Source organism: Pleurodeles waltl, chromosome 12, assembly GCF_031143425.1.
Source record: "Pleurodeles waltl isolate 20211129_DDA chromosome 12, aPleWal1.hap1.20221129, whole genome shotgun sequence".
Lineage (NCBI taxonomy): Eukaryota > Metazoa > Chordata > Amphibia > Caudata > Salamandridae > Pleurodeles > Pleurodeles waltl.
In genome coordinates, this window is record NC_090451.1 from 647563776 (window position 1) to 647590400 (window position 26625).

The 26625-nt window shown below is 40.8% G+C and overlaps 1 protein-coding gene across 4 annotated transcripts in view; it reads left to right on the plus strand.

Annotated features, from left to right (window-relative positions):
- The window catches only part of OTUD7B (OTU deubiquitinase 7B), a 196782-nt gene that overhangs the window by 66553 nt on the left and 103604 nt on the right, over window positions 1–26625 (plus strand). For all 4 annotated transcript variants that reach the window (XM_069218229.1, XM_069218228.1, XM_069218230.1 and 1 more), the window contains one exon: window positions 23649–23819. In XM_069218229.1, the coding sequence (XP_069074330.1) occupies window positions 23649–23819 (171 nt within the window). The remainder of the gene's footprint in view (window positions 1–23648; window positions 23820–26625) is intronic.

The following is a 26625-nucleotide window of genomic DNA, read 5'->3' on the forward strand; positions in this document are numbered from 1 at the left end:
TGGTTGATGACATGCATTGTTTTATAAATGAGTGTATCACGTGATTTATGTAAAAGAATGTGTCGAGGATAAAGATCTAATAATGCTCAAGATAATCGTCATCTGCACGGGAGATCTTTTACACATGTTGTCAATTGAATTGTATATAAGTTATTGAAACTCATGAATGGAGGCTTGCACAACCTTAGAGGTGCCGGCACTGATTGAGTCGCATGTGACGATTCTTGTGTTTATTATACTGCTGCACTCTCACTGTAATGTAGGACGCTCTACTCGGCAGCACTCTAAGCCACTTTATGTTCCCACCCTTTTCGTTTTAACCTTTAATAAGGACCCTTCAAATAAGGCAGTTTAAGGGACCTCGAGTTAATTCTAGTAGAGTTTGATATGATAAATATACATTCATCACTATGGATCCAGCTAAATTTCTAGACACAAACTGCAACATTTCAGAAAAGATGTCTGGCAAAGAGCCACTTTTCAGGGGCTCGTTGGGCATTGCAGCGCCTGCCTAACGAGGAGCTAGCCAAATAATGAAGCATGGCACCCCTAGAAGTGGGTAAGGGCTATTGCTCTCTCTCTTTTTTTTTTTTTTAATGAATATCCTATCTGGCCCTCATTTGTTATGTTACACAATTGTTAACCCAGCTCTTCTTAGGAAGAGCATGTTGTTTTGTTAATCACTATAGATGAGGGAGTGTATGTGCTGGACCTTGATTACTTCCAGTAACTCTCCCCATCCCCTTTTTTACTTTTCAGTTCTCTCCTCCTTGATGGTAGGGTCACTGTGTGGGGATTGACCAGTGTTTATAGTTCTGTGCAGAATACTTGAGGGTGATTCTCTGTGTGAAGATTCACCAGTGTTCATAGTGTGCTTACCACAATCAGTTCTCTGCACCATGCAGAATACTTATATTGGGACACCATGGATGGCCTCTTTATGTCAATACCCTAGTTGGCCTCACCCAAAAAATTGAAGTCTAGAACGCCTATTCTTGGTAATGGTTGTGTATAGAGGGCCAGTATTTTCACTATACTGCTTGGCCCTTTTAATGGTGGGCCACTGCATGAGGATTGATCAGTGGTATTATACTGTATTGACAAGCCCCTTCCAGATAAGTGAGGTAGTGTGGTTCACCTAGCAAATGTGAGACTGAATCTGTTCCTTATTGAAGAAGATACTGCAAACTGTGTCTGAGGCTGAACGTTGGTTGCATAGCATTTGCACGCACAGAGAAGGATGATGTCTTTCATTGGTTTTGCTCCTGTAGTGTAAGAACAGCAAAAACAAGCATTTCCAATGCAATGGGTCTTGCATTTGCTCGAGTTAGATCTGTTAGCATTGTAAACTTCTAACTGGACTTCTCCTGCCATATAAACTGAAAATGAAAAGTAAAACAGTTTCACATAAGCGAGCCAACAGCCGTCATGAGCACGAAGCATACACACAAAAGGAAAAAGAAGTTTGCTCGCAGTCAAACATATCGGCAAAAGTGCAATTATCCATGTAACTGGCAAAAGTGCAATTATCCATGTAACTGGCAAAAGTGCAATTATCCGTGGAACAGGATTGATGTCATGCAATGCGCTTGACTACTGCCCAGCGAGATCGCGCTGCCTACGAAACAAAGAGAAAAAACAGTCCAGAAACCATATGGAAAACATGGAGCCCAATATGTTTTCAGTAGTTGGCCGGTGTGCTCGAGGCAGCTAAACACCAGAAAAGGCATGACGTATGCATGTCTTTCACTAATCAATTCAAGCTAATTTTTAAAGGCAAGCCTGTGAACCATCCAAGCTGATGGGCGTGGTTACAAGCCTGTAGAGAGATAACAACGGGGACAGAGAGATTGCGCGCTCAACCCTAAAATGTTGACGAAGAGCATGAAACTTGACCATAGATGATCTTGCCTTGTTTCTTAATTGGAGGACATGTCTTAATGTTCACAGGCCCTAATAACCCAACTGCTAATATGGGCGCAAATAGCTTTTGAACCCAGAACCGCCTTTCTCTATTTATCACTTCCAGTAATGATTTCTATCAGTTGGAGATGCACAGAAATCCTGGCTTATGGCCTAGTGGCCATCACAAACATTATCCCACAAGCGTGGGGCCTGACAACTGGGATAAGAATTCTCAATTGAACATCATAATAAAAAAACAAGGAAATTCTTTGATTGAGAAGTGTTTGCTGCTTCGGTCCCAATGTAGGGACTTGAATACATTACTGCCTTTCAGTTCTTCTGAATCACTTTGCCATTTGACATGTCTTCAGGGCAGTTGATCTGAGGGTTCAGGATGAACTGCAACGAGAGGACTTGTGTCGAGTCTTTTTGATGAATCCATTTCAGACTCATCCAGTCAATAGGTTTGTGTCTAATTCAAAAACAAATCTTATGTTTCTCCAATTTGATGACTAGAGAAATGGCTTTTTAGAGTGGTCACGCAGTCTTTGCTTAATAAGGCTTTCTAATTAATGAAAGAGACCCTCTTTGATATGGATAGAGATTTAAATTAACATTTTGAAATTAGTATGTGGTTCAATAACTACGACGGAGGAGCTTACATTAACATGCATATGGCTAAAAAGAGGAAACTGTTTCCTCCTCCTGTGCTTTCACTTCTTCCTGACGGTGCCATTTTTTAAGAGATTCCCCCAAGAAACATACATTTTCTGCCTGCAAGTGTCACTTGATGTAGGCACTTTGTCGATTCACTTTTTTTTTTTTTTTAGCAGTTCGAAAAACATGAACAGTGTGTGAATTATCAGAGAGAAACGCCAGAAGGTGAAGGTTCCAGAGCTTGGGGCAGTTTATCACTTTGGGGCGACATATGACTTGAGAATGGGAGTGCTGTTTATTTCTGTGGAAAAGAGGTGAGCTCCAGTTGTGAAGGAAGATCGCAATATTCGTATATATCTTTCATCTTAAACCCTATCAGTCATCTGGAAAGAGATTCTCCAGCCAAGGTACAGAGGATATTGCCAATAGAATTTTGCCCAGAAAAGGTCACCTGAAAGTAAAAAATAAAATAAAGCGTCCCTACCAAGAGACAAGATCAATGAAATCAACATAGATTAGGAGATCTGCAATTCATCAACTATCCTCTTTGTGGAGTACTTTGAAGCGGATAAAAATGCAAGTGACGATGGGTCGATTATTTTTTTAAATTAGAAATAACTATGTTAACTTGTGTACAAGGGGATAAAGCAAGAAAAGTGCTCCGTTAGGATGTACATGCTTCTGAAAGAAATAGCAGAAATGGATACACATGGTTTCTTTCCTAGCGTTTAATCTTCATATGTCTCTGCTTTTAAATGCATGGTGGTGTTTCTGGATGACTTAGGCAGTGTTCCTAAGTAAAATTGTGGTGTTTGCTGTTCACATTTGTACTGAGATCTAGTGAAAAGCATAATTTGAAAATGTTTGGCAGAGCTTACTGGGGCGATGTGATATGCCTACAAAATGATGATAATTTGAAAAGCTTGTAAACATAAAAATCCTAAAAATATCAGGTTTATTCTTGCAGTGTACATACAAATGTATATCAATGGAATAATAACGACAGCACTGCAGTATAGACTTTTTAAAGTAGTTGTTCCAAAGACTGCTCAGCTGCCTGACGCAACCAGTATGAACATATCGGATTTCCTATTCTCACCATATAATTGCTTTTGTGAGGCGGGCGGTATCCAGGGATAGTATTTCCCATATTCTTGGCTAAAGCGTCATCTTTTTGACTCTCCTTGATTGTACTGGATGTCCCATGTGCTACTCTCGAAGGCTTTTTTTGTTCTTTCTCTTGCTTTCCTGTAACTCAGTCCGACCTCATTTAGATTTTACACTTTGAGAATAACACAAACATTTCAAAACAGAAAACTGATTGCACTTTTATCACTGATGACATCTTGAATGGCATCACTGATGACATCTCAAATGACATCACTGATTACATCATCCAGTAAGTGTGAGTGGTTCTATGAATGTGTGAGTGGGTCTGTGGGTAATTGGGTGGTTGAGTCAGTTGCTGTTTGGGAGAGGGAGTGGACGTAGTTATATCAGTGAGTGGGTGTGTGAGTGGCTGCATGGGTGAATGGATGTAATTGATTGTATGGGTGAGTGACTGGATGTGTGAGTGGCTGTGTCAGTGATGGTATAGCTGAGTGTGTGGGTGTGTGAGTGGTTGTATGACTTAGTGACTGGATGTGCCAGGGGGTGTGTGGGTGTATTAGTGGGCATGTGAGTGGGTGTATGGGTCTGTGAGTGGGTGTGTGAGTAGCTGATTGTGAATAGCTGAGGTAGTGCTGTTTGGGTGAGTGAGTGGTTGTGTGAGTGATTGATTGGGTGTTTGTCCGTTTTATGGGTCTGTGAATGAGAATGTGAGTAGTTGTGTGTGAATGCACAAGAGTTTGTATGGGGATAAAAGGGGTTGTGCGAGTGGTTCTGTGGATGATGTCATCAGTGATGTCACTGACCATGCCGCAAATGATGTAGTATGTGAGGTCTTAAGCAATGCATCATGGGGGTGCAAGTTGTAGTTAGCTCAGGCAACTATAACTGCAGAATTTCTAAGGTTTTACACGTGTCAAATGTGAGCCTTACAATCACGTCCCTGTAACCTTTGGGTTTTCATTAAGTGAATTTCTAAAGTTTTTTTTAATTTAGTTTCCTAACAATAATGTCCCGTAACCTTTGTCTTTTTTTGAGAGAGAGAGAAGGGAAAAAAAAAGGAAACTTTGTGGTGAGATCATAAACAAGGAGTCCGAAGGTTAAGTGGTTTGTAAATGTCAGCAGAACCCTGAGACTGTTTTGCAGGACCAGACTGCACTCTGCCTATTTGTATTTAAAAAAAATATATATTTCATGTTTATTTTTAGGTAATTAGTTTGAAAAATCAGAAAGGTGTATTCTTCATATGTAGTTAAAAATGGACTCTAATTGAAATTAAAATGTTTAGGTTTATTGTCAATGATTAATTTATTGCTAAAGTAATGGGCAAGTATAAGTGCCAGTGGGTGTATGCTATTTATGACATTTGCACATTGTGTTTCAAGCTCAATTGGATGAAAATAATACTTCCAGCAAATTTACAGCATAATGTGTCCTTTTTGGTGCATCAGGTAGAGAACTTTACCTCATTATCCTAGTGCCCCAGACAATGATAAAGATTTACAGATTGCTCTGATTACATTGAGGAAACCCATATTGCACAGGCATTTTGTGCAGTTAAATGCACCAAAAATGTGTCTATCTAACCGTGATTCACATGTTACTTCTGCCCACTGGGGCACAAGGCTTTGGGCAGCGGATCAGCCTACTCTGGCCTTTGACTCTTGCACTGTGAGTGATGCACATCCGCCACAGCTCGCCTGCCAATGCTTTCTTTTAGCTATGTCTTTTTCTTTCGATTCCTTGTGATTTAAAAAAAAAAAAAAATGTTTTAGCTAATCATGTTGGTTAAACTAAGTATTCCGATTACAGGCATTCAAAGCGATTGGTTATTTTTCTTTTCACCAGTAAGATTTTTTTTTCTATGAAGTGAAAGCTTTTTTTTTTTTAATTTGAAATATTTTACTGCAAACCTACTGCTGCCATGTTTTTTTGGCACGCTCTTGCAATACAAATAAATTAAAATGGCATCGGTCTGCCTTTTGCCCATGCTTATTCCGTCTTGGCTTTAGCTTTAGACTAGTCATTACACTAGTCGCAACTGTAGAAAAGTGTTTAATAATATATTATGCAATTTTGTTATTTTAGTGGTCTGTCACTTTTAATTTAGTGTTGTCCTTTCTTTCAGTATCCCTGTACAGACAATTTCACCCACTTTTAGTTTTTTTTCTCTTGATTCAGCATCCACTAAGGACCAGCGCATACCCAGGGAATCAGAGCTCAAGTCAGTAATTCCTGTTTGGGACATTCTAGCGACGACCAGTGGCGAGTGTGTACATACTGTGGACATTACCAGTGTTCCTAACCACTCTGCTTTGTCTTGTACTTTTTGAAATACCTGTATATAATGTGGACCATTTTAATGCCAATCGTGGCAAACCAAATGTTCTCTTCTTTCTGGAATTAGTAGTTGCTTTTATCCCTTTCATGACATTTGTTATCAGTCTTAGAGGTGGACAGTTTACCCCATTGTCTTCTGTCTAACTGGGCTTTTAATTTTAGGTATTAGATTTATGATAAAAATTATACTATTTAGGTCTTTTGTTGGCTGTTCCGTTACACCACCAAGATTTTTTATTTTATTAACATGTTTTAAAAATGCTTTTGTCTTGTGCATTTGTTACCTTTGAAATCCATGTATCGAGACTCGTCAGTTTGTCAAGTTCTGAAATTATTTTAGACTTCCTGGTTTGTGTATAGCACCTGATTATTCCCATGGTTCACTCTTGCTCAAACATGCCATCCATTATGCTCTGAGGTTATTAACCACACTAACAGTTGTATTAATTTTTATGTCTGCTGTGTGATCATGTTGTGCACACAGTAACAGTCATCTCAGTGCTCGATGTACATACACTTCATACCTTATGGACAGTATTTTTTTAATGAATGTGCTTTGTTCATGTGTCTGCATAAAAAAGTGTCCCTGACCTAAACTTTAATAAATGGAAGTTTATGTTAAGCACCAGTAACCGTTCACTTGTTCAAGCAGTTCATTGACAGTTGCCAATCACTCTTGATCCACACATGGTAGTCTTTTCATTTGGCTTTATTTCATTTCAACATGATATTTACACTTTGGAGCATTGCTTATTTTGGTTGTGACATTGCAACTTTTTATCGTTCACACGTATTGTACATGCCCATTCAACCTTGAACCTGGACAGGCAGTTTTTTTAAATTACTTTTATTCACCGAGTGTACTCAAGCTTTGGTCTTTGAATATAATCTCTGTTTGTCCTACCACACAACATGACTTCCTTAGGCCTCTTTATCTCTTAGGAAGTCTGTAATACCTAAAGTGCTACAGTTGTAAATCACTTGCTATCGATCCTTTTTTGAAGCAACATGAGATAGAATTACGAGGTACACAGATTTAATTTTCACAGTGGAAACTGTCTTCATTGATTGAGGCTGCTTAGCATAATATGTGTTCTCATACTTCAACAACGGTGACTCCATTTTGGCAGCACCTGATTGAACTTTAGGACTTCTTCAGCAATCGAAACAAACAGGCCTTTTTCGGGTCGAGAATGCAAGTGCATGCGTTAGCGTCTCGCTTGTGAGACTGTTGTGTTAAATAAAGGGCTTGGAGCCCACCTGTCGCTTACCATTTATTGGCTTGCGTGGCTCGCTTCTTTACTGCCTCGCTATTCGTCCCTGCAGACCTGGCATCATTTCCGGTCCTTTGTGTGCACCAGGGACCAAATACTGATTGATTCAACTTAATTAGTGCGCGTCCTTGCTCCCTACATGATTGAGGTACTATTTTGTCCTTTTTAACTTTCAGTGCCCTGAAACGGAAGGTGTGTGACTGTCAAAAACGTGCCCAGCAGGACAAACAAAATTACAAAGTTATATTTTCTACAGTTAACTTTATTTTATTTTGCCAAGTCGTCTTTCTCACTTTGCTCTCATGTTTTGTTTTGTTTTTGCTTGTGGGCGCTATTCTTAAGATATGACTATTGTTCTAAATATTGCAAGGCAACATTGTTTTTTTATTATGTGTAATTTCTAAAATGAATGCTTTAACACATAATCGTGCAGTTCACACCAATCAACGACAATCCACCCACAACAATCCATTTCAGTCCTCCCAACCCAATCTAATCTGCCCTACTCCAGATCTTCCCACTTCTATCCAAAACAATCTACACCACTCTAAAACAATCTGCCCTACTCAAATCCAAAGCAATCTGCCCCAGTCCATTCTTCTTAACCTGCTGCACTCCAATTCACCTCACTCCAATCTGCTCACTTTAATCCAAAACAATCTACCCTGCATCAATCCAAAACAATCTGCCCCACATCAATCCAGTCCAATCTATAACACACCAACCCCCCCCAATCCACCTCAGTCCAACCCACCCCACCCAGTCCAGTCCACTGCACTCCTATCGAGTGCACCCTAATCCAGTCCAGTCCAATGCACCCCAATCCACACTCTTCAATGCAATCCACCTCAACCAATCCAGTCCACCTCGGTCTGGCCCAGCCCACCCCCAATCCACCCATTCCATTTCATTTTACTACGCCCCAATCCAGTTCACCCCACCTCATCCCAGTTCAGTCTACCGCACTCCAGCCCAATTCATCCAGCCTACCCCACTTTAATCCACCCCATGCCAGTCCACCACAATCCAATTCACCCCATCCAATCCACACCAGCCCCAATCCCAATCTAATTCACCCCAACCTAATCCACCACACCCCAATCAACCCCAATCCAGTGCGCCCCATCCCAATCTATCCCCACCCCAATCTACCCCTATCCAGTCAACCCCATCCAATCGACCACACTCAATCAATGCACCCCAATCCAATGCATCCCAATCTAATTGCACCCCAATCCACCCCACTCAGTCCAATCACCAGTCTTATTTACCCGCCCCATTTCAGTCCACCCCTCCCATACCAGTTCAGTCCACCCCATCCATCCCAGTTCACTCCACCGCACTCCAGCCCAATTCATCCAGCCTACCCATCTCCAATCCACCCCACGCCAGTCCACACCAATCCACCCCGCCCCAGTCTAATCCACCCCAGTTCATTCACCCCCTCGGTGCAATCCACTCCACCACACTCCAGTTCAGCCCACCTCCGTACATTCCACCCCTCTCCAATCATCCCACTCCTGTCCATCCCACTCCCTTCCAATTCACCCCAATCCAATCTACCCCACACCAGTCCAGCACACCCCACTCCAATGCACCCCACTGCAATCCAATCCATTCTATTGCAGCCCACTACACCCCAATCCAATCCACCCTACTCACCACACTCCCCCACTGTACTTCAGCCCTCCTCACTCCACTCACTCAATCCACCCCACTCTACTCCTGTCCACACCACTCTATCCCAATCCAAACCACACCATCCCATATCCTATCCACTCCAGTCCAGTGAATCCAATCCACCCCACCCCACTCCAGTCCAATCCACCCCACTCTAATCTAATCTACCCCACTCAAATCCATCCAACCATGTCCATTTTAATTCACCCCGTTTACATCTCCCCTGTTGGAAATGGCCATTTTTACAGGGTTATTCCCAAACCTTTTCCTCCTAATTTGCCTGACCTGTTTTTGTTGGCTTTAGGACTCTGGGCACTTTATCACTGCTGACCAGAATTAAGGTGCAAGTGCTCTCTGTCTAACTTGTATTGGTTATTGGCTTATCCATGATTGGGATATTTGATTTACTAGCAAGTCCCAAGTATAGTGCACCCTGTGTGCCCAGGGCATGTAAATCAAATGCTACTAGTGGGCCTTCAGCACCGATTATGCCACCCACAGGAGTAACCCTGGAACATGACTCAGACCTGACACTGCAGTGACTGTGTGTGCGGTTTTAACTGCCATTTGGACTAGGCAAGTGCTCCCACTTGCCAGGCCCATATCTTCCCTTTTACTACATGTATGTCACCTCTAGGGTAGGCCAAAGTCAGCCCGTCAGGCAGAGTGCAGTGTATTTAAAAGGTAGGACATGTACTGGTGTGTTTTACATGTCCTGATAGTGAAATACTGCTAAATTTGTTTTTCACTATTGCAAGGCCTATCTCTGCCACAAAGTAACATGGGGATTGCCTTGAAATATCTTTTAGGGGTAATTTCCCATTGGGAACAGATAAAAACTTGGAGTTTGGGGTCTCCAAACTCAAAGTTTAAAAATACATTGTTTGGTGAGGTTTGTTGTTAGATTGTAAGTTTGAAAATGCCAAAGTGGGCTGGTCTGGGTCAGGCTGACAGTTGGGCTGTTTGTGAATTCACTCTATACAGTCACACAAAGGGAGCTGAGGTGTGCCCTGCATGTCCTTATGGGTCTTCCTGGGCTAGGGTGGTGGGAGGAGCTGACACTTGCACATGAATAGGGGTGGGCTGGTCCTTCCAAAAATCAGTCTCCAACCCCCTGGAGTGTGTCTGGGGCCAGGATAGGAAAGGCAGGGTCTTGTGCACTGCAAAGACTTTCACTTCAAAGGCAGAAATGAGTGTAAGTGTTGGACCTTTGAGACCACAACTTTAGAATACTTCTGGGCTGAGGACATTCTGGCAGGTAGATGACCTGGATGCTATAGGAGGAACTGCCACTCTGCCTGTTTTGCTTTGTTGTGCAGGCTTGCTGCTTCTGTCCTGGGAGTGAACGGACTGGACTTTGCTTTCTACATCCTGCTTTCCAAGGTTCTCCAAGGGCTTGAACTGAGGTTGCCTCCTGTTATGAAGTCCTAAGGACATCAAAGACTTCATCTGCTAGCGCCTGACTCTTCTGCTGAGAGTCCAGACTTGACAAGAGGTGCCAAATTCAGTCCCTGGACACTTGGAATTGGAAACTGGTGTCCTGAGGAAGAAAATCCACGCAACTGATCGCCGTGGCTGAAAATCGACACATTGCTTGGCTTGTGGCTAAAGAATTGGGGAAGCGCCTGCCTTCCGGTGGAAGGATCGATGCAGGCCTATATGGTTGATGCAGCGCCAGTTCCACCTCAGCTCTATCACTACAATGCATCTGGATTTTCCCATGCATCATCCCTGGGTGACTTTTTCACATCAACCCCACACCTCAGCAAGGAACTGAGGTTGCGTGACTGAAAACCGACGCATCATCTCTCCTGCGGGGAGAGAACCGACTTTGATCTGACGCATCACCTCTCCTGCTACTAAGGAACGACTCATCATTTCTCCTGCCAGTAACGAACCAAAGCATTGCCTCTCCTGCGAGGAGAGAACAGACGCGTCACCTCCCTTGTCAGTAAGGAACCGATGCATAGCTTTGTTTTCTAGCACCCCACCTCCTCTGCAGCCGACATTGCTTTTGTTTTTTAAGCATCCCTGTTATTGTGTGTTAAAAATAAACAACCGTTGATTTCTCTATTAAAACATTTTGCAACTTTTAACAAGTGACTGGGCTCGAAAAATCTACTCGACCACTCACTATTGCGAGTTTTATTTTATGAGGTCGAACTACTTTTAGATTCCACTCAAAGAACAGGCCTTCTGTTCAGTTAGAAATTGAATTAGCAATTGTAATGCCTTTAAATCTTATTCTTGTTGCATTTGCTCTGTGTTCAGGGATAGAGGTCAAAATTCAGTTTGTCTCCTTGCAATGCAAATACTTTTCCTTGTGACTGCAGTGTTCCAGATTTTGTAAGGTGAACTGTCTGACGTAAGTGAAATGAAAGGCTTTTGGTATCAGGTTTTTCCTAACACACAACATGAATATAACTAAGTCTACTTTACAAACATTTCAAAATATATTTAAGTAGCTGTGAAAGACCATTTGTTCTACTTCTGTGTGATGAAAACAGTATTTTAATAGAATGAAAGAAGTCCGAACACTTTACTTGGTGATGTGCAAATGATAAATGTTTTATGAAACCCAATTTTCACAATTTATTGTTAATACACTATATAGTTTTATCAGTAAATCTGCAAGTTAGTGGGAAGGTTTTTGGACATTTCTTGGAAATTTACTGTCTGTAAATGATGGTGCGCTACCACATCGTGCTTTAGTAGTATATTTATTAAAAGTGATAGTTTAAACATAAACTGAGAAACACTCAAGCCGTGATGGCAAAGCTATTAGTAAACTAAGAGGCAAGTCATGCATGGATCATGTGTACCCTGTATGTGGGCTAGATTTAATATACAAAGCAAACTTTGTGTATTTAACCAAACATGTTTTACAGCAGAAATGCTGAACTCACATATTTGAAAGTGCACTTATATGTGAAAATGAAGTAAAAGGTGACTGTAAAATACAATATTTGCCTAGTATCACACAATTTGAGACCTGTTTTCCAGGTCAAGTACATTACAGTTAGGTCGAGTAGATTATTCAAGCTACATGACCTGCAGGTCTAGTAACATTTTGTTTGATTTTTCGAGCATGCAGTGATATCTTTACTTTTGTATCTTGGATTTTAGTCATTTGGGAGGAGGAGGTGTGTGTGTGTGTGTGTGTGTGTGTGTGTAAATACTTTGCACATTGCCTCTGAGTTAAGCCTGACTGCTCGTACCAAACTACCAAGGGGTTTCGCAGGTGTTATCTTAGATTTGTGGCTCCCTTACTCTGACGACAGTGAGGGTCCCTACTTGGACAGGGTGCAAACCATTGCCAACTAGAGATCTCATTTTTAACACCCTAATTGAATCCACCTCATCCTATTTCAATCCACCCCACTACCTCAGTCCACTCCACTCTACTCCCAACTACTCAGCTCTACGACACTCTACTCCCCTACTGTACTCTGATACTCCAACAAATCCACTCTGTGGTACTCTACTCCCCCACTCCACTGTGGTAATCCACACCACTAACATTTAGCCATACTAGACAGCAGCAACTCTGGTGTACAAGATGGTAAAACACATTGCCAAAGCAGCTCTTGTGTAGGCGAGACCCATTAGCTTTGCCAATGCTTGCTATTTTCTGTTAAAAAGAGTATGACATTTTATGCAAATGGCCTTATAACTAGTCCTCCCCACCGACCACAGGTCTGCTTATAATTGTTTGTGCTAGAGTTCCTGCCTATAGCAGAGGACTTTGGTGTAGTGCAAGCAGCCTTATTGATCTCAATTCGAACAGAATGAAGTGTGGGAGGTTTACTCCTAAGTATGTGGGTACTGTTGGTCGTGCTAGCAGTAATTACGTTGAAAATAAATAAGTAGAGGACTCTAAAGTTTTTTTGTTTTTGCCCACTTCAGCTGCTGGTTGTTGCCCGCTACCAAGGTTTCCTAGTTTTGACTCAAGCATGCGTTTCTTTCTCCCTTCAGTTCATGTCTCTTCATCTCACTCCCTCAAGTTCTTTTTTCTTTTTTTTTTTTTTTTTTTTTTTTTCCTTATTCAGTGTTTCTTTCTTTTTTCACTGATTTGGTAACCTTCTCCTTCTTTGCTTTTTCTCTTCCTTTATCTCTCTTTTTCTGGGTCCAGGTCTGATGGTGGAACAATAAGCCCTGGTTCACTAAAATGAGTGCCATTGCCACTTCATACGACCCCCAGCACGAGTTAATCACTGCTTTGTAGTGGCAGTTGCGGTTAATGCGCTAGACTGGTGAATACACAGCTAACCACTCTCTTTTTGCGCGTAGAGGAGACCACACGGTGAACCAGTTGTATTCACCCAGCAGGAAGTTAACTATGACCAGGCCCTGCCCTATGCACGTCACTTGTTTGTGGCTAAAGTTTTGTCAAAGTATGCTTTGAACCTGGAGATAACAGGAGCTAAGAAAAGAAAAACTTTATAAGCGTGATGGCTGGAGGACATTCTATATTGACACTGACTTGGGTGATAAAGGGGTCTTCAGTTTTTTTTTTTTTTTAAATATTCCACATAAACCTTGATGATATCTAAACGCATCATTGTGTGAACAAGCCTCCTCTATTTGAGAGGTCTGGTTGTTAGCAAAGGTTTTCTTATTTTTAAACTGTGTGGGGATTCATCTTGTTGCACTTTTCATATTTAAAATTATTTTAGAGGCACAAAAGCGTATGTGGGACATTATTCTTCCAAAATATTGCTCTGTCTTGTCACAAGTAAGAATATTTATCGAAAACGGTTAATTGTGCCTTGCACGTTTTCGCATTTTTGGCAGAAATGGAGGTTCTTTTGCATCTTTTTTTTTTTATTTATTTTTTTACTTTTCATTTTGGGAGGCAGAAGCGATTTTTTTTTTTTTTTTTTTTTTTTTTTTACATTTATTTTTTTTAGGTCGAGTCTAGGTAGCGTGCATGTGCTGTTTCAACATGTTGTAATCTACTTCTGTCGGCTTTCAGCACGCCCAGCACTTTAATTTGTTGCATGGCCTGCCTTTCAAAAATTCTCTGGTTTGTTAGGTAAATGCTTTGTTTGTCCCGCCTTATGGCTGTTCCGTTACTGCCTTGGTGACTGATCCTGATACATGAATTACTGCACTATTGACCATGTACCCTAGTGCGAGCGCACTCCAAAATCATAACCTCTCCTACCATTTAATGTCTTTTTATGCTCTTTTATGGCTGTAACTTTTGTTTTGCAGCTAGGAGTATTTGGTGTTTTAAGGGCTTTGTTTGTAGTAATATTTTAGCAGGTCTTCTAGCTTAAAATGTGTAATGCACTAGGCCCTCTAGGGGATGAATATATGGTTACGCTGCAGTGCTCTCAGCCATTTTGTTTTCATGAAATGTTGCCCTCTAGGGGCTGTGTGGTAACACGACCACACAAGGAGAATCCTCAACGCAGCTCGATACTACAATATTCACGGCATTTGGGAAACTCGCCCCTAATGCTTTGCGGGGCATTCCTTTTACAAAACGTTTTTGCCCCTAACTCAGCCTGTGGTGTTCCTAGGACAATGGAGCCACCACCAAGTGGTTCAGTACGCTGTACACTTTCTATCCTGTTTTGATTCAGGAGATGGACAAGGGCCCTATTTCAGTATTCAAGATAGTGGAACAGCTTAGGGATGGCCACAGGGGAAAACCACCAGTCCTTTTTTGTGAAAAATGTAGCATGTAGCTTTTTAAATATTTGCTTCTGAATGACTGCCTCCAGTTGTATGCATGTAAATAAATACATCCTTCAATATTGTGCGTCCCTTTCCACACATTTCAGTCCAAACCTAGTCAGTAATTGTTTAAATAAATGGCCTCTTCGATTTTGTTTTTGTGTTGTGTGTGAGTAAACGTTCTCATAATGAAGTTGATGTAGAAATTGCAAGATACTTGAGACATGGGATAGATGCACTTGCTGCTGGTCCTGTGTGTATTCAAGTCTATGCGTGAGAGAATATTGCACTGGTGCTTACAGGTGTGTGTGAGTAACGCTCCCCATTCTGTTACTAAGTTACATTTGGGTGTGCTGTAATTCTTGCTGTTATGTAGCATGTTTGCTTCTGTCATGAATGTGTTGCGTGCTTTAATGAGCTTAATAAAATGGTGTTACTGTGCAAAAACGATTGTCTTTTGTCAGTAGATATGGGACTTTTGTCCCTTCAGTAAAGGGTTGCATGTATTTGACAACGTATATATAAAAAAAAAACTTTAAATGTGCTAGGTTGATCATTTGGCTAATGCTTCATGTGTATGATCTATACCTATGCCAAACCTTCAGTGCAGGCTTGTCTCACCCTGCAAAGCTGATTCATTCGTAGGTCTGAGTTTTCAAGCAAACTTAATGTTTACAATGTACTTACAACCTTTTGCTTTCTTCGAGAAATCTCTTTCATTTATTGGCTTGTGACTTTGTCAGTCATGCCCTGGGTCATCCCAGTGGCATATTCATCATGACTAATGCTCTTGGCTGATCGGGTGTATCCTTCCATCTCCACTCAATGGCTTGCATTGAAGAGGCAAGTGGGAACTACATTGCAACCAAAACCCTCCCATTGTGCACTCCTGCTGACACCCTCCTGTATGTTAGGCTCCAGTGTTCCAAAGCTGCATGCACTTGGTCCTTAAACCCAAATGTTTGCTTTCTGGGCAATTTGCCATCTACACTTGGGTATGCTGAACAGTAAGGTTCTTGGAGCTCTTTTATGGGGAAGAAGTCGTAGCTTTAAAGAATTGTCCACCCCAAGACTGAATTTTGGGGACATGCTTTGATTATGTGATTCAACCCACACAACTGAATTGCCAAAGACCACTCTAAAGTCTGTCATGGTGACTCTGTGAATGAGCAGTCAGGACTCAACCTGATCATGGAATGTAAAGTATCTTTACCCATCTTCCAACACCAACTGTATAAGTCGCATGCCATTGCACCCTTATTCATAGATGTCTGAAGCTGGAAAAGGGTGTGTTCAGCCCTTTAAAACATTCCTGTGGTAGGTTGAACACCCTGGGTGAACTCTGGCTGTTTTATTTTTTGTTTCGTTTTTAAACTTGTTGGTCAGATTCCTAAAAGTGCCTGCTGCTAATCATTAGAAACGGTGCCTGTACATGGTGAATGAACTACCATATTTGAAGCCTGAAAGCCTAGTCAATAGTAGGGGAGATTTCAAGATTCTACATATTAATCAAAACCTTTTACAGGCCTCCAGGAAGCCTGATTTCTTAGTTGACAAAGATCATACATTTGTCATATGGTGCGAAGGGCAGACTCCTCACCTGTTCATTGAAGAGCCTCACCTTATAGTTGTTCCTTTTGCATTTCATAGATATTCTTATTCATCTCTTTTGCTCTGCTGACCAGTTTGGTCGGTGTCGGATCTTCTTGCAGTCAATACCAACAAGTGTGAATTTGATTTTGTATTTTTTGAAGAATTCTATTTTTTAACACAAACTTTATTGGATTTTCAAAATATTATACATTGGCATCAACTGGTACATTTCAACTTACCATCACATATCAAATGGAGCGACAAATTTTGGGGCAGAAGTAAACTCACTGTTGTGAATGTGAACATAACAGTTGGCAGATCCTTAATAAACGTACTATTGTTGATTTACCGAGTCAAGCTATGATCCCATCCAACAACGTAACCCTCACAAACGGAATAATTGGTATTGCTGTCCTTTGTAGAGCTTTCTTATTGACCTACTTCAGTTTAATGAAACAAATTTGTATGTTTTTGCTTGAGGAATATTGCAACGTTCTCCTCTTCAGGTTGTGTTTGATTTCTAGCTATAGTCTGAATCAAGCAATATGTGTGTTTTTACAATCTTCCTTCAGATCTTCTTGTGACGGATCATTTTCAGCTAGATGGTAGGTCAGTTATGTTTTCACAGCTGTACAATTTAAAGCCTTCTCACAGTCACTTGTGCAATAAGACAAGACGCTTTTCATCCCCACCAATGATTGGTGGGGATGAAAAGCGTCTTGTCTTATTGATTTGTTGTCATTTGAAATTATCCTCTCTGATTTTAGGAGATGATTTCGCATTTTCTGTCACCTAGGAGATAATCCTTGTTTTCTCCTCTCAGGATTTTCTTTGGTTCTGGAGGGAGGGTGTGTGGGGAGAATATTTTTTGGTTTCACTATCTAAGGTTTGTGCGCGTTCAAAGCAAATGTTAATGTAACACCAGTCTTCTCTATTGTTCCTGGGAAATCTTTGTAAATATATGATTACCTGCTAGATTTTGTTTTCCATATTTCTGAGTGCAGTCTTTGACATAGCACTGAGGGCAGGATTAGTTTCCCCTTGCAATGCGAGGAAAAGCTCTAATCTGAGAGCATTAAAGCTCTCTCCATCAGAGCTAACGGAGCAGCTGTCACTTTCCTAACCATGCCGTTGCTATCCATGAAATCTGCGGAGCAGCGACCTGCACTACACCCCAAGCATGCTGCAAACAACTACAGTGGCCCCAGATATAAGGCTAATGGGCAGTTTGCACGATCTCTGCTCTACAGCACCGCTTCTCTCCGCCCTTCCCTTGAACACTGAAGGGGTTATGGGTGCGTGGGAAGAAGCAATTACATGAACTATGGATTCTCTTAATCCATAAAACCCTTCAGATTTTCGGCTGCGGTTGGCACGCTCAGTTGCGGAGAGCACTCTCATTTTCACGGGCAGACTCCATGGACCCTGACTTACCACAGACAGTGAGTGAATCTACTAAGGCTGGCAGAAAGCATTTCCGAGAGTTACATATGCATTGAAGTCAATTTTGAATGGTTTATACTCCTTTTGGGGTGATAAATTCAGAATACTGGCTTCTCGTTTGCTTGAAGTGCTACCCTTTTGGTGACGTGAAGGTGGCCATTGGTTTTGCCGATACACAACTAGGCGATCTTTTGGTTTGTGTGTTTTATGTGATAATGTTCTTTAAGTGAGTCCGTTCTCATATTTTATCATATATTCTAAATGCCTTGATGCCCCACTGCTGTTTTTTGATGCTGTCCCTGTTTTATATGGTTAGAATTGTTCAGCAGGTATTTAGGTAATGGCCTATACCTCAAAAGCTGATGGCTTAGCCTTTTTTAATCCCTTTTTCCTAAAGATAAGCAACTGTTTTTATTGTGGTTTCTTGAGCTATGATCTTTTAGTTGATATGTCCAATGTGTTTTAATGTCTTATGGTTGGTTTTATAGTTGATCATTTGCAGTCAGAACTATTGTTTTCTTCTTTTGAAAGGCGTAAAAATAATTTTACTTTTTTTTTTCATATGTTGGATATCTTTAGAAAACCCATCGTTTGTGGTTCTCTTCTTATTTTTATCAACAAAAACTTAGCATTTTCCAAAATCACTACGGCATAAAAAAAGTAGTTTTCATTTATAAATGTTTTATGCAAGTATATGATTGGTTTTATCTTTTAACTCTTTAAATCTTGAATGTGACAAATTACAAAGTTAAGCATAAATTTGATTTCCAGTAAAGGGTTGCTTCCTCTGCAACTTTCATGCCCTAATACCACTGAAATGACGTATTTTTCTGTTAAAGAAAACCCATTCTGATATGGTGACGATGTGAACTCGTCGATGTGAAAGCGTCACGCTGCAGGTGACTGTTATTAATTTATAGATCTAATATTGCTTAGGCATTTTGGACCGGTAAATGAAATTTAAAAAAATCGAAAGACAATACAAGTTGCACAAAGCATGAAAAAGTGAGAAAGCTGTCAGTTAAACTCTTAATGAGGATTGGTGTGATTAGTGGAGTGGGCAGCATCGAGGAGGTGAGAGACAAGGAGGAGCCAAAAATCATTGGTAGCTGGGTGGTTAGTGGGAACTTTGGGGGATGTTGAAGTAAAACGGCATCCATAGGTTTGAATGGGAATATGGGACGAAATAATGGAAACGTACAATCTCGTGGAGTTCTCCTTAAGAAATTTAAAAAAAGTTCCCTTATGGTTTGCAGTGGAAGGCTGTAACTCACCCAGTCAGAGCAATGAAGAATGTTCATCTGCGGGGACAAACCCAAAATTAGGAAGGCAAGCCATTGAGTCAGGAGCAGGGAAGTGAGATCGATAACAAAGCCATCCAAACATAAGTAACCGGCTGACCAAATCCCACATTTATGTGTATTGAAAACAATAGGTCTGGCCAACAGAGTGCTAAAGCTGTTTGTAGCTGAGGCCTAAAAAACAAGAACTCCAATATGTTATAAGTGCATCACTGTGTAGAAGCAATGGCAAGCCTGTAGGCCTCACCTTTTTGACAATGCTTTTTGCTGATTCTGTGCAGCATCAGTAAAAAAGATGCTTTTTGTTGATGATATTAAGCATCAACGAAGAGGAGGGGGTAAAAATGAAAAAATGCGCAATGATGCGGCCACTGCTGGAAAGACCCTTTTCTTTCTGTAGAAGGGCACATGCATTATGATCTATTTGCATAGACGCCAATCTTCATGTGTGCTGCCCTAAAGAATGATGTGAGCACAATTTTTTTTATTTTAATTTTATTTTTTTAACTAATCTATGGTAGCCGGGGATTCTTGGATCAATTGATCTTAAAAAAATATTTAGCTTTTTCATAAACACTTTATAGAATGTGGAGCGGCCTGGCACCAAATGCCAGGTTGCCACGACCTCTCCCCGAAAAATATATATATTTTGCGGAATGGACCTCAAGTAGAGTGGGAGGCCTGAAAGAGTTGGTGGGAGATAAGCAACAAGATGTGGCTTGGCGGACTAAAAAAACAACAGTATTATTTAAAGCTGGGGTCGAAAGCTAAACCAGTGTAATCTGCTAAAGAGGTAAAGAGGCATGTGGAGGGAAGAGAGCACATATACAAAGGCTTGGTATTTTGGTGTGGAGCAGCACATAAGAGGAATAAAACACTTGTACCCCAGTGGAGTGTTCAAACAAAAAGAAAACAGTAGTTCCCTGAATGTGATCCATGGAAGGATTCAAGTCAATCAGTCAAAATGCTGGTAAAGAGGCTCTCCTGAATGCAAGGACTCAGACAAGAAGATGAAAGCAAGCCATTGAATAAGAAGCCAACAAATTAGATTGACATAGCCAATCAAAGCTAAGCAGTGGGCATGCTGTAAGCTCACTACGTTTTAGGTAGCATTCACAATAGACTTTTGCCTACTACAGACAGCTAAAAGCAGTCCATTAGGTGAGATCTTAAAAAGGAAACAATTACTTGAAGACAGATTTACTACAAATGATGTAGAGTGAACGGAGGAAAAGTCTGAAAAATCTTAAATGGATGTTTTAATAAAGCATAACTGCACAGTTTACTTGGGCAAAGGCATATTTGTGGTTATAAACTATATAAAATTCTAGCCTTTTTTTTGGGTCTTTCTGTATTTATACGTGTATTGATAATTAACCTATCAGGAAGCAACAAATTGAAATGCCTTAAGATGAATACTTTGTAGGGTTTTTAGCAATCTCCTGCGTGACGGTTGTGCTACTAATCTTGATTATGGTAAAATTGGGGATAAATGCTTTTTTTGTCTGTATTACTTTGTGACCACCTTGAAAGATCAGACAGTCTCTTGGACAATATTACTTTGAATGTTTGTGGAGGTATGGTGAAATGATTTCCAGTGTTTAAGGTGTTTGAGTGATAATGATTTAACTGAAATGTTAGATTGGGTGTTTAAAACTACATTTCCACAGAGATAACATCAGGTTTTTGTTTTCTGAGCCCTAATGGATTATTTTTTTCCCCCAGAAATATTGTAACATTTTATTATGTTTTTAATTTATTGTGTATTCTTGGACAATAGGAGAGATTAAGACGTATGCTGTTTTTTAAATTTCTATTCATTTACTGGTTGACTGTGCAATCACTAGTTATGAGTAACCTTCATTTTCTGTTTAATTGAATTCTTCATGGAATTCTGTTTTGTGTATATTGAAGGCCATAGGAAAGTACTGCAGGGTATACTTTATAGAATTTGTCGTCCTGTTAATATATTATCAGTAGTTAGTCTTAAAACACAGGCTTTCCCAAAATCTGTATCTTTTTTGTAACCTGTCAGAAACCTTTTTTTGTGATTTTAATTTTTTGTTTCAATGTCTTTTGTTCAGTTATACCTCAAATGTTGATTGATTCATTTGAATTTGAAAAGCAAGGGGGTCCTTTTTTCTTGGTTCTGTGTGGATGTGCTCAGACCCTCGTGGCATGTACAGTTATGAATTATAGAATAGACTTCCTGGGGGATAGAACTCCTACAGCTCAATATCCAAGGCATATTACTTGGGGACAAGGACAAGTTTTCATATTTGTTTTCTCCTTGGGGGACAAGTAGGCCCAAACCCCTGCAGCATAAACTCTTTGGCTCCCAGTTTACCATACCACATTATGGATCAGGGAAGGACATTGTCTATAGTAAAGGTAACATTTTTGTCTATATGTTAATGCTGTTCGAACTTGTATTCATGGTTCATTAACGCAAAGCCTTTATTATTAGGGTGGGCGCGCTGAGGAAATGTAAACTCGGACAGCACTACTGATAGTTCTAGTATAAAAATGTGTACACACATTTGCAAAGTTGAACAATATGAGGCTACGTATAATGTTCCCAGAATGCTCTCTGATTTGATCCAAATATTTGCAGAAACGTGAAAGCAATATTGAGGATTCTGTTATTTCAAAATCAAAACGTTGATTAAAAAAATGCAATGAGAAAAAAAGTTTTGCTAAGCTGCTTTGAAATTTTAGGTACCATTTCTTTGATGCGTCATTTAGTGAAATGTGTTGATGCATGCTAATATTTAAAAAAATAAAATAAAAATCCATGTTAGAAAAATCGGTGTACCCCAGTTTCAACAAGATTATGGTAAACTTGAAAATAAACAAGTATTGTCAAAGTCAGCAGGTGCCACATTTGTCATCAGTCTTTTGTTTTTCTCAATGTGTGTCTTGTTTTGACATGTTTTTTGTGAAACTTTATTGTTGTGGGAGCTGCCGTGCCCACACTATTCTAACAAACCTTGGCAAAATCAAAAATATTTGTTGGTCTCAAAAGGCACTTATTGCCATAGTAGTTTCTGGTATTGAACAAAAACTACTTTGTGTGCCAATATGCTCCTTCTGAAAGAACACAATCTTGTCACTCATAGTGAAACCAGCCAATAGAGAGACAGAATTGTAATGAAAACAAAAGGCCTTGGTTAACACCAGACCTAATAAGGGGCCCAATTCTTAAAGGAAGTCACAAAAGTGCACCCATGGTATATCCCCTTGCATTAGTGAAAATTTACGACTTATGAATTACCATGATTTTAAAGAAGTAGGCCAAGAAATGGTACTCCTCGAAAGTGTTTGTGAATTACATTTCAGCTCAAACAAATATTTATGTCTAAATTAGATCATGCAAAAATCTATTGAGCATTTACAAGTCCACTTTCCCTCCAATTACTTTTTCCCTATCTGTCAGGAATACATTTCCAAGCTTTCTCAGTATGGAAAACAATTAGAGAAGATCTGGTAAAAAAAAAAAACCTAAAACATGCAAGTTTGCCCAGACTCAAAAGGGCATTACAAACCTGGAACTATCGCTTATTGCTACCTACAGCCTCAGTATGTACATCTGTGGAAAGGTGGCAAAATAAAGGGATTTGCTAGAATTTAAACCCTACATAGTACGAGCCCTTGCATAACCAGAGAGGCTATTATCAGAGCCCTTTTATAATGAGCTTGCTGCCATAATTTGTTGCAGCACTACATGGCACCACAGGGACAAGTGGATTTTGTTACAGGACAAGTAGATGTATGAAGCAATCTTTCCCATGGACAAGTAGATATTTTAATGACACGCCCCTGGCCTTCTGAATTTGGTATGTTAACTTCTTGAAACTCTTTCCAAAATTATATTTGCCTAGATCCACTATAATACGCAGTGAGGCAAATTATTACGACCTAGGAGAATTGTTGGACTGTATATAAGTGAACAACAGTAATGATAATGTCCACATATACAACATTGCACAGGACTACCTCTTTCACTGAAGTAAGAGCGCAAAGCCAGAGTGAAATATTGCCTAGTTCTGAAATATCAAAATGTGATGCTCAACCTTCTGTGATCTGTGTCCCTCTAAGCTCTGCACGTACCAGCCTACTAACTGCTCAACCAATGTATTGTTCAATGAATCTAAAAAAAAAATCAGTATTTCGCTAATCCTCCCTTTTTCCCAGGTTATGATCTACTGCCTTTGAAGCAGCTATTATACCCTTCTAAAGCCAAATGTATCGAAGATACAGTTTGAAGGTTCAGCTGCCAGTCCCCTGTTTCCTTGCTGTTCAAGAAAAAAAAAAAGTTTCTGTTCTTCATCTCTATTGTATGTGTCCTGTTGGCACAACATGTTGGTCTGTGATTTTGTAAAACATGACAGCACCCCCACTCTATGTATTGGAACCTACTTCCAGCCTCCGCCTTTTGATCAGTGCTTGCCATTTTGAAACTGCTTCCTTCTACCCATTAAAAGTCTTTACAAAAGCAGAGCACAAGTTTTCCTCTCTTTATGACCATTTCCTACCTACTGAAAGGTGGCGTAGAGAATCTCCAGCTAGAAACCAGCATTAAACTAGTTCTTTTTTGTAACCATAATGTCTTTTTCCACATGTTAGGCTTGCTGATCTAATTGTCACTGGTTTGTCACACTAGGAAAGAACTGGGATCCCAGCGCCGCCCGAAGCGATTTTGAACAACTTAAACAGGTGAATGCCGGGAACCTTCCTCTTCCATTCAATGACGGGCGCAACTTCAAACTCCCTGAAAAAGATACTATGCGAACCTTGCGACCGCCACTTCAGCGGCAGCATGATATTGTGCAAGGTATGATGCCACAACGGATCTCCTTTTACCATAGAGAATACAATGTCAAAAGACATGGCTAACCTAGCATGGATGGTTGTATTCACAATGTAAAACTTAATAAACTCTCTATGGCGGCCCTCTTCAGTTTCCAAGCAACCGTGATTGTCCACTTGTCAAGGAATGATGAGGGGCATAAATCATACGGTCTGTATTTACCGCCTTAAAGAGCTTCAAATATTTATTTTACGAATCCTATGAATTCCAATAAAAAAAAATAAAAAAAAATACCTTCATAGGCTTTGAACTACATGCAAGAATCAGATTTCTATTAGGGAATTCTTTGAGCCTATCTTTTTTTTATGGCTTGATTTTGGAGCGCGGGCAGCAGATTCTTCCGCTTCTTCTGCAATCTGAATTGTATAATAAATGTAGTAATCTGATCAGATTTTGTATAGCTTTTGCATAGTTCCATTGTTTTGGCTATTTGTTTGCAAGAACAAATGTTGCAATCTCATAATGTCAAATGATGACAAATGACTTTTACTATATTTGGTATGGGGATTGAGGAATCTGAAACATATTTGTACAGCAGTGGAAATTATCAGAACATGTTGTCCCCTTGGCTTCACTTTACAACTATGAAACATATAGTCTGAAAGAGAGTGCTGTTTCAAACATTTTTTTAACTAGCTACAAAACAGTTTATTCCTGTGGTTAGGAGTGATTCCTCACATCAGTGTTTGCTGTCAGAAAATTGTCATGTAGAAGGGCCTCAGTCACATGCTGTATATTATTCTGCCATCAAGTGGTTGGTTCTGAAACTGTCATGTCATATATATATACACGCTTCGGAGGGATGAAAGAGAAGCTGTAATGCAGAAGTTTGTTTTTTTCTCAAAAATACTGCAAAAACAGTTGAGAGGAACAGGGATCACAACAGGCATCTTTGGATAAGAGTAAACACCTACTATCACCCCCCAAAAAAACAGTGAGGAGTTAAGAAGCCAATGATCTACAAGTCCTCGTGGTTTGGGAAATAACAAAGGGTCATGGCGAGAATACCCCTTTTAGATTTTGCCAAAAGTACCATCGCGAGCATTCACAGAAAGACAAGCATGAAGTGTGCTAACTCTGCCTCCCGAAGGACCACAGTTTGGAGGACTGTACAGTGTCCGCAGAGTTCTTGCCAAAAAAGAGGTGGGAACGTTATGCCATGTTCGCCTCACAGGAAAACAAGAAATCCTTAAAAGACCTTGGGTTATGCAGTTTAAGAGGAGGCACACTCAATGTCATATATGACCCCGCTGGCCATCATCGTCATTCACCACAGTTTCAACATAATTTCCTATTCAGACGACACCCAACTCATCCTCTCACGCACCCACAACCCCCCCACCACCAGAACCAACTTCCACAGATATATGACAAGTGTCGCTGACTGGATGAAGAACAACTGCCTGCAGCTGAACACAGACAAGATGAAAGTACTGATCTTTGGCAACAGCAGCAACATATGAAACGACTCCTGGTGGCCGTCAGTCCTAGGACCCACACCCACTTCCTCCGACCACGTCAGAAACCTCTGAATCCTCATTGACAACAAGCTCACCATGAAATCACAGATCAACACCGTCTCCTCCACCTGCTTCCTCACTCTGGGCATGCTGCGTAAGACCTTCAAGTGGCTACCCCTACACACGAGACACACCGTGACACAGGCCTTCATCACCAGCCGGCTGGACTACGGCAACACTCTCTATGTAGTAATCGCTGCATGCCTCCTACAGAGACTTCAGACCATACAGAACGTCACAGCTAGACTCTTCCTCTGCCTTCCCTGACGAACCCACATCACACCCCACCTCAGGCAAATCCACTGGCTCCCGTACAGAAGTGATACCGATTCAAGCTGCTGACCCACGCATGCAAGGCTCTACACAACCAAGGTCCTGCGTATATTAACCACCGCCTGAACTTCCACTAACCGTCGAAGACTATGCTCTGCCTCCCTTTCACTTGCCCATACTCCCCGCATCTACTGAAGCCAAAGTGGAGGATGCTCTTTCTCTCAGATCTCAGCAAAAACCTGAAATAGCCTCCCCACCACCTCCGGATCATCACTTCACTTATGGAATTCTGTCTGGCCCTCAAGACCTGGCTGTTCAAATGAGCCTCCTGGTCCTGCAAGCGCCTATCGGGTGATTAGCCACGTTTTATAAATCCTGATTGATTGATTTTCGAGGACACAGAGGAGTCACAAGGAATAGAACAGGAGCTCTGAGTTTGCTGAGATCCAATCAGAAAGAACACATTAGAAGACGCCGAGCGACACAAAAACCGAGCACAGGTGAACTCCAAAGGGGCTTTCAGCATTCAGTCTGATGCTATCTAACTTGAGGAATGGAAAACCAGCAACAACGTCAAATGCTTTGACTCCGGAGACCAAAACGAGGCCGAAAGAGCAACACTGGGCCAAGACTAAGGACACTGCCAAAGCCAAACTTTGTTCCTAGTCTTGTTCTCAAAAGAGGATCAAAGACTTGGGAGGCATGAAAGCATATTGGGATAGAATAGCTCAGTGCTAAACGTGAAGACATGCTCAACGCAAATGCCTAAGAGGGGCACAATCGCAGCTCGCAGACCAAAGTGCGGCTCAACAATGAATCCGAAAAGTGTCTCAACATGGAAAAGGAGAAATGAAGAGGCAGAACTTGACAATGAACAGAAGTCTTTCAAATCTCTCGAAATAGAGAAAAAGAAGAGGCGTATCTGGCTGAACTGTAAGCCAACATCTCAAAAAAGAGAGGGTTCAACGACTTGCTGC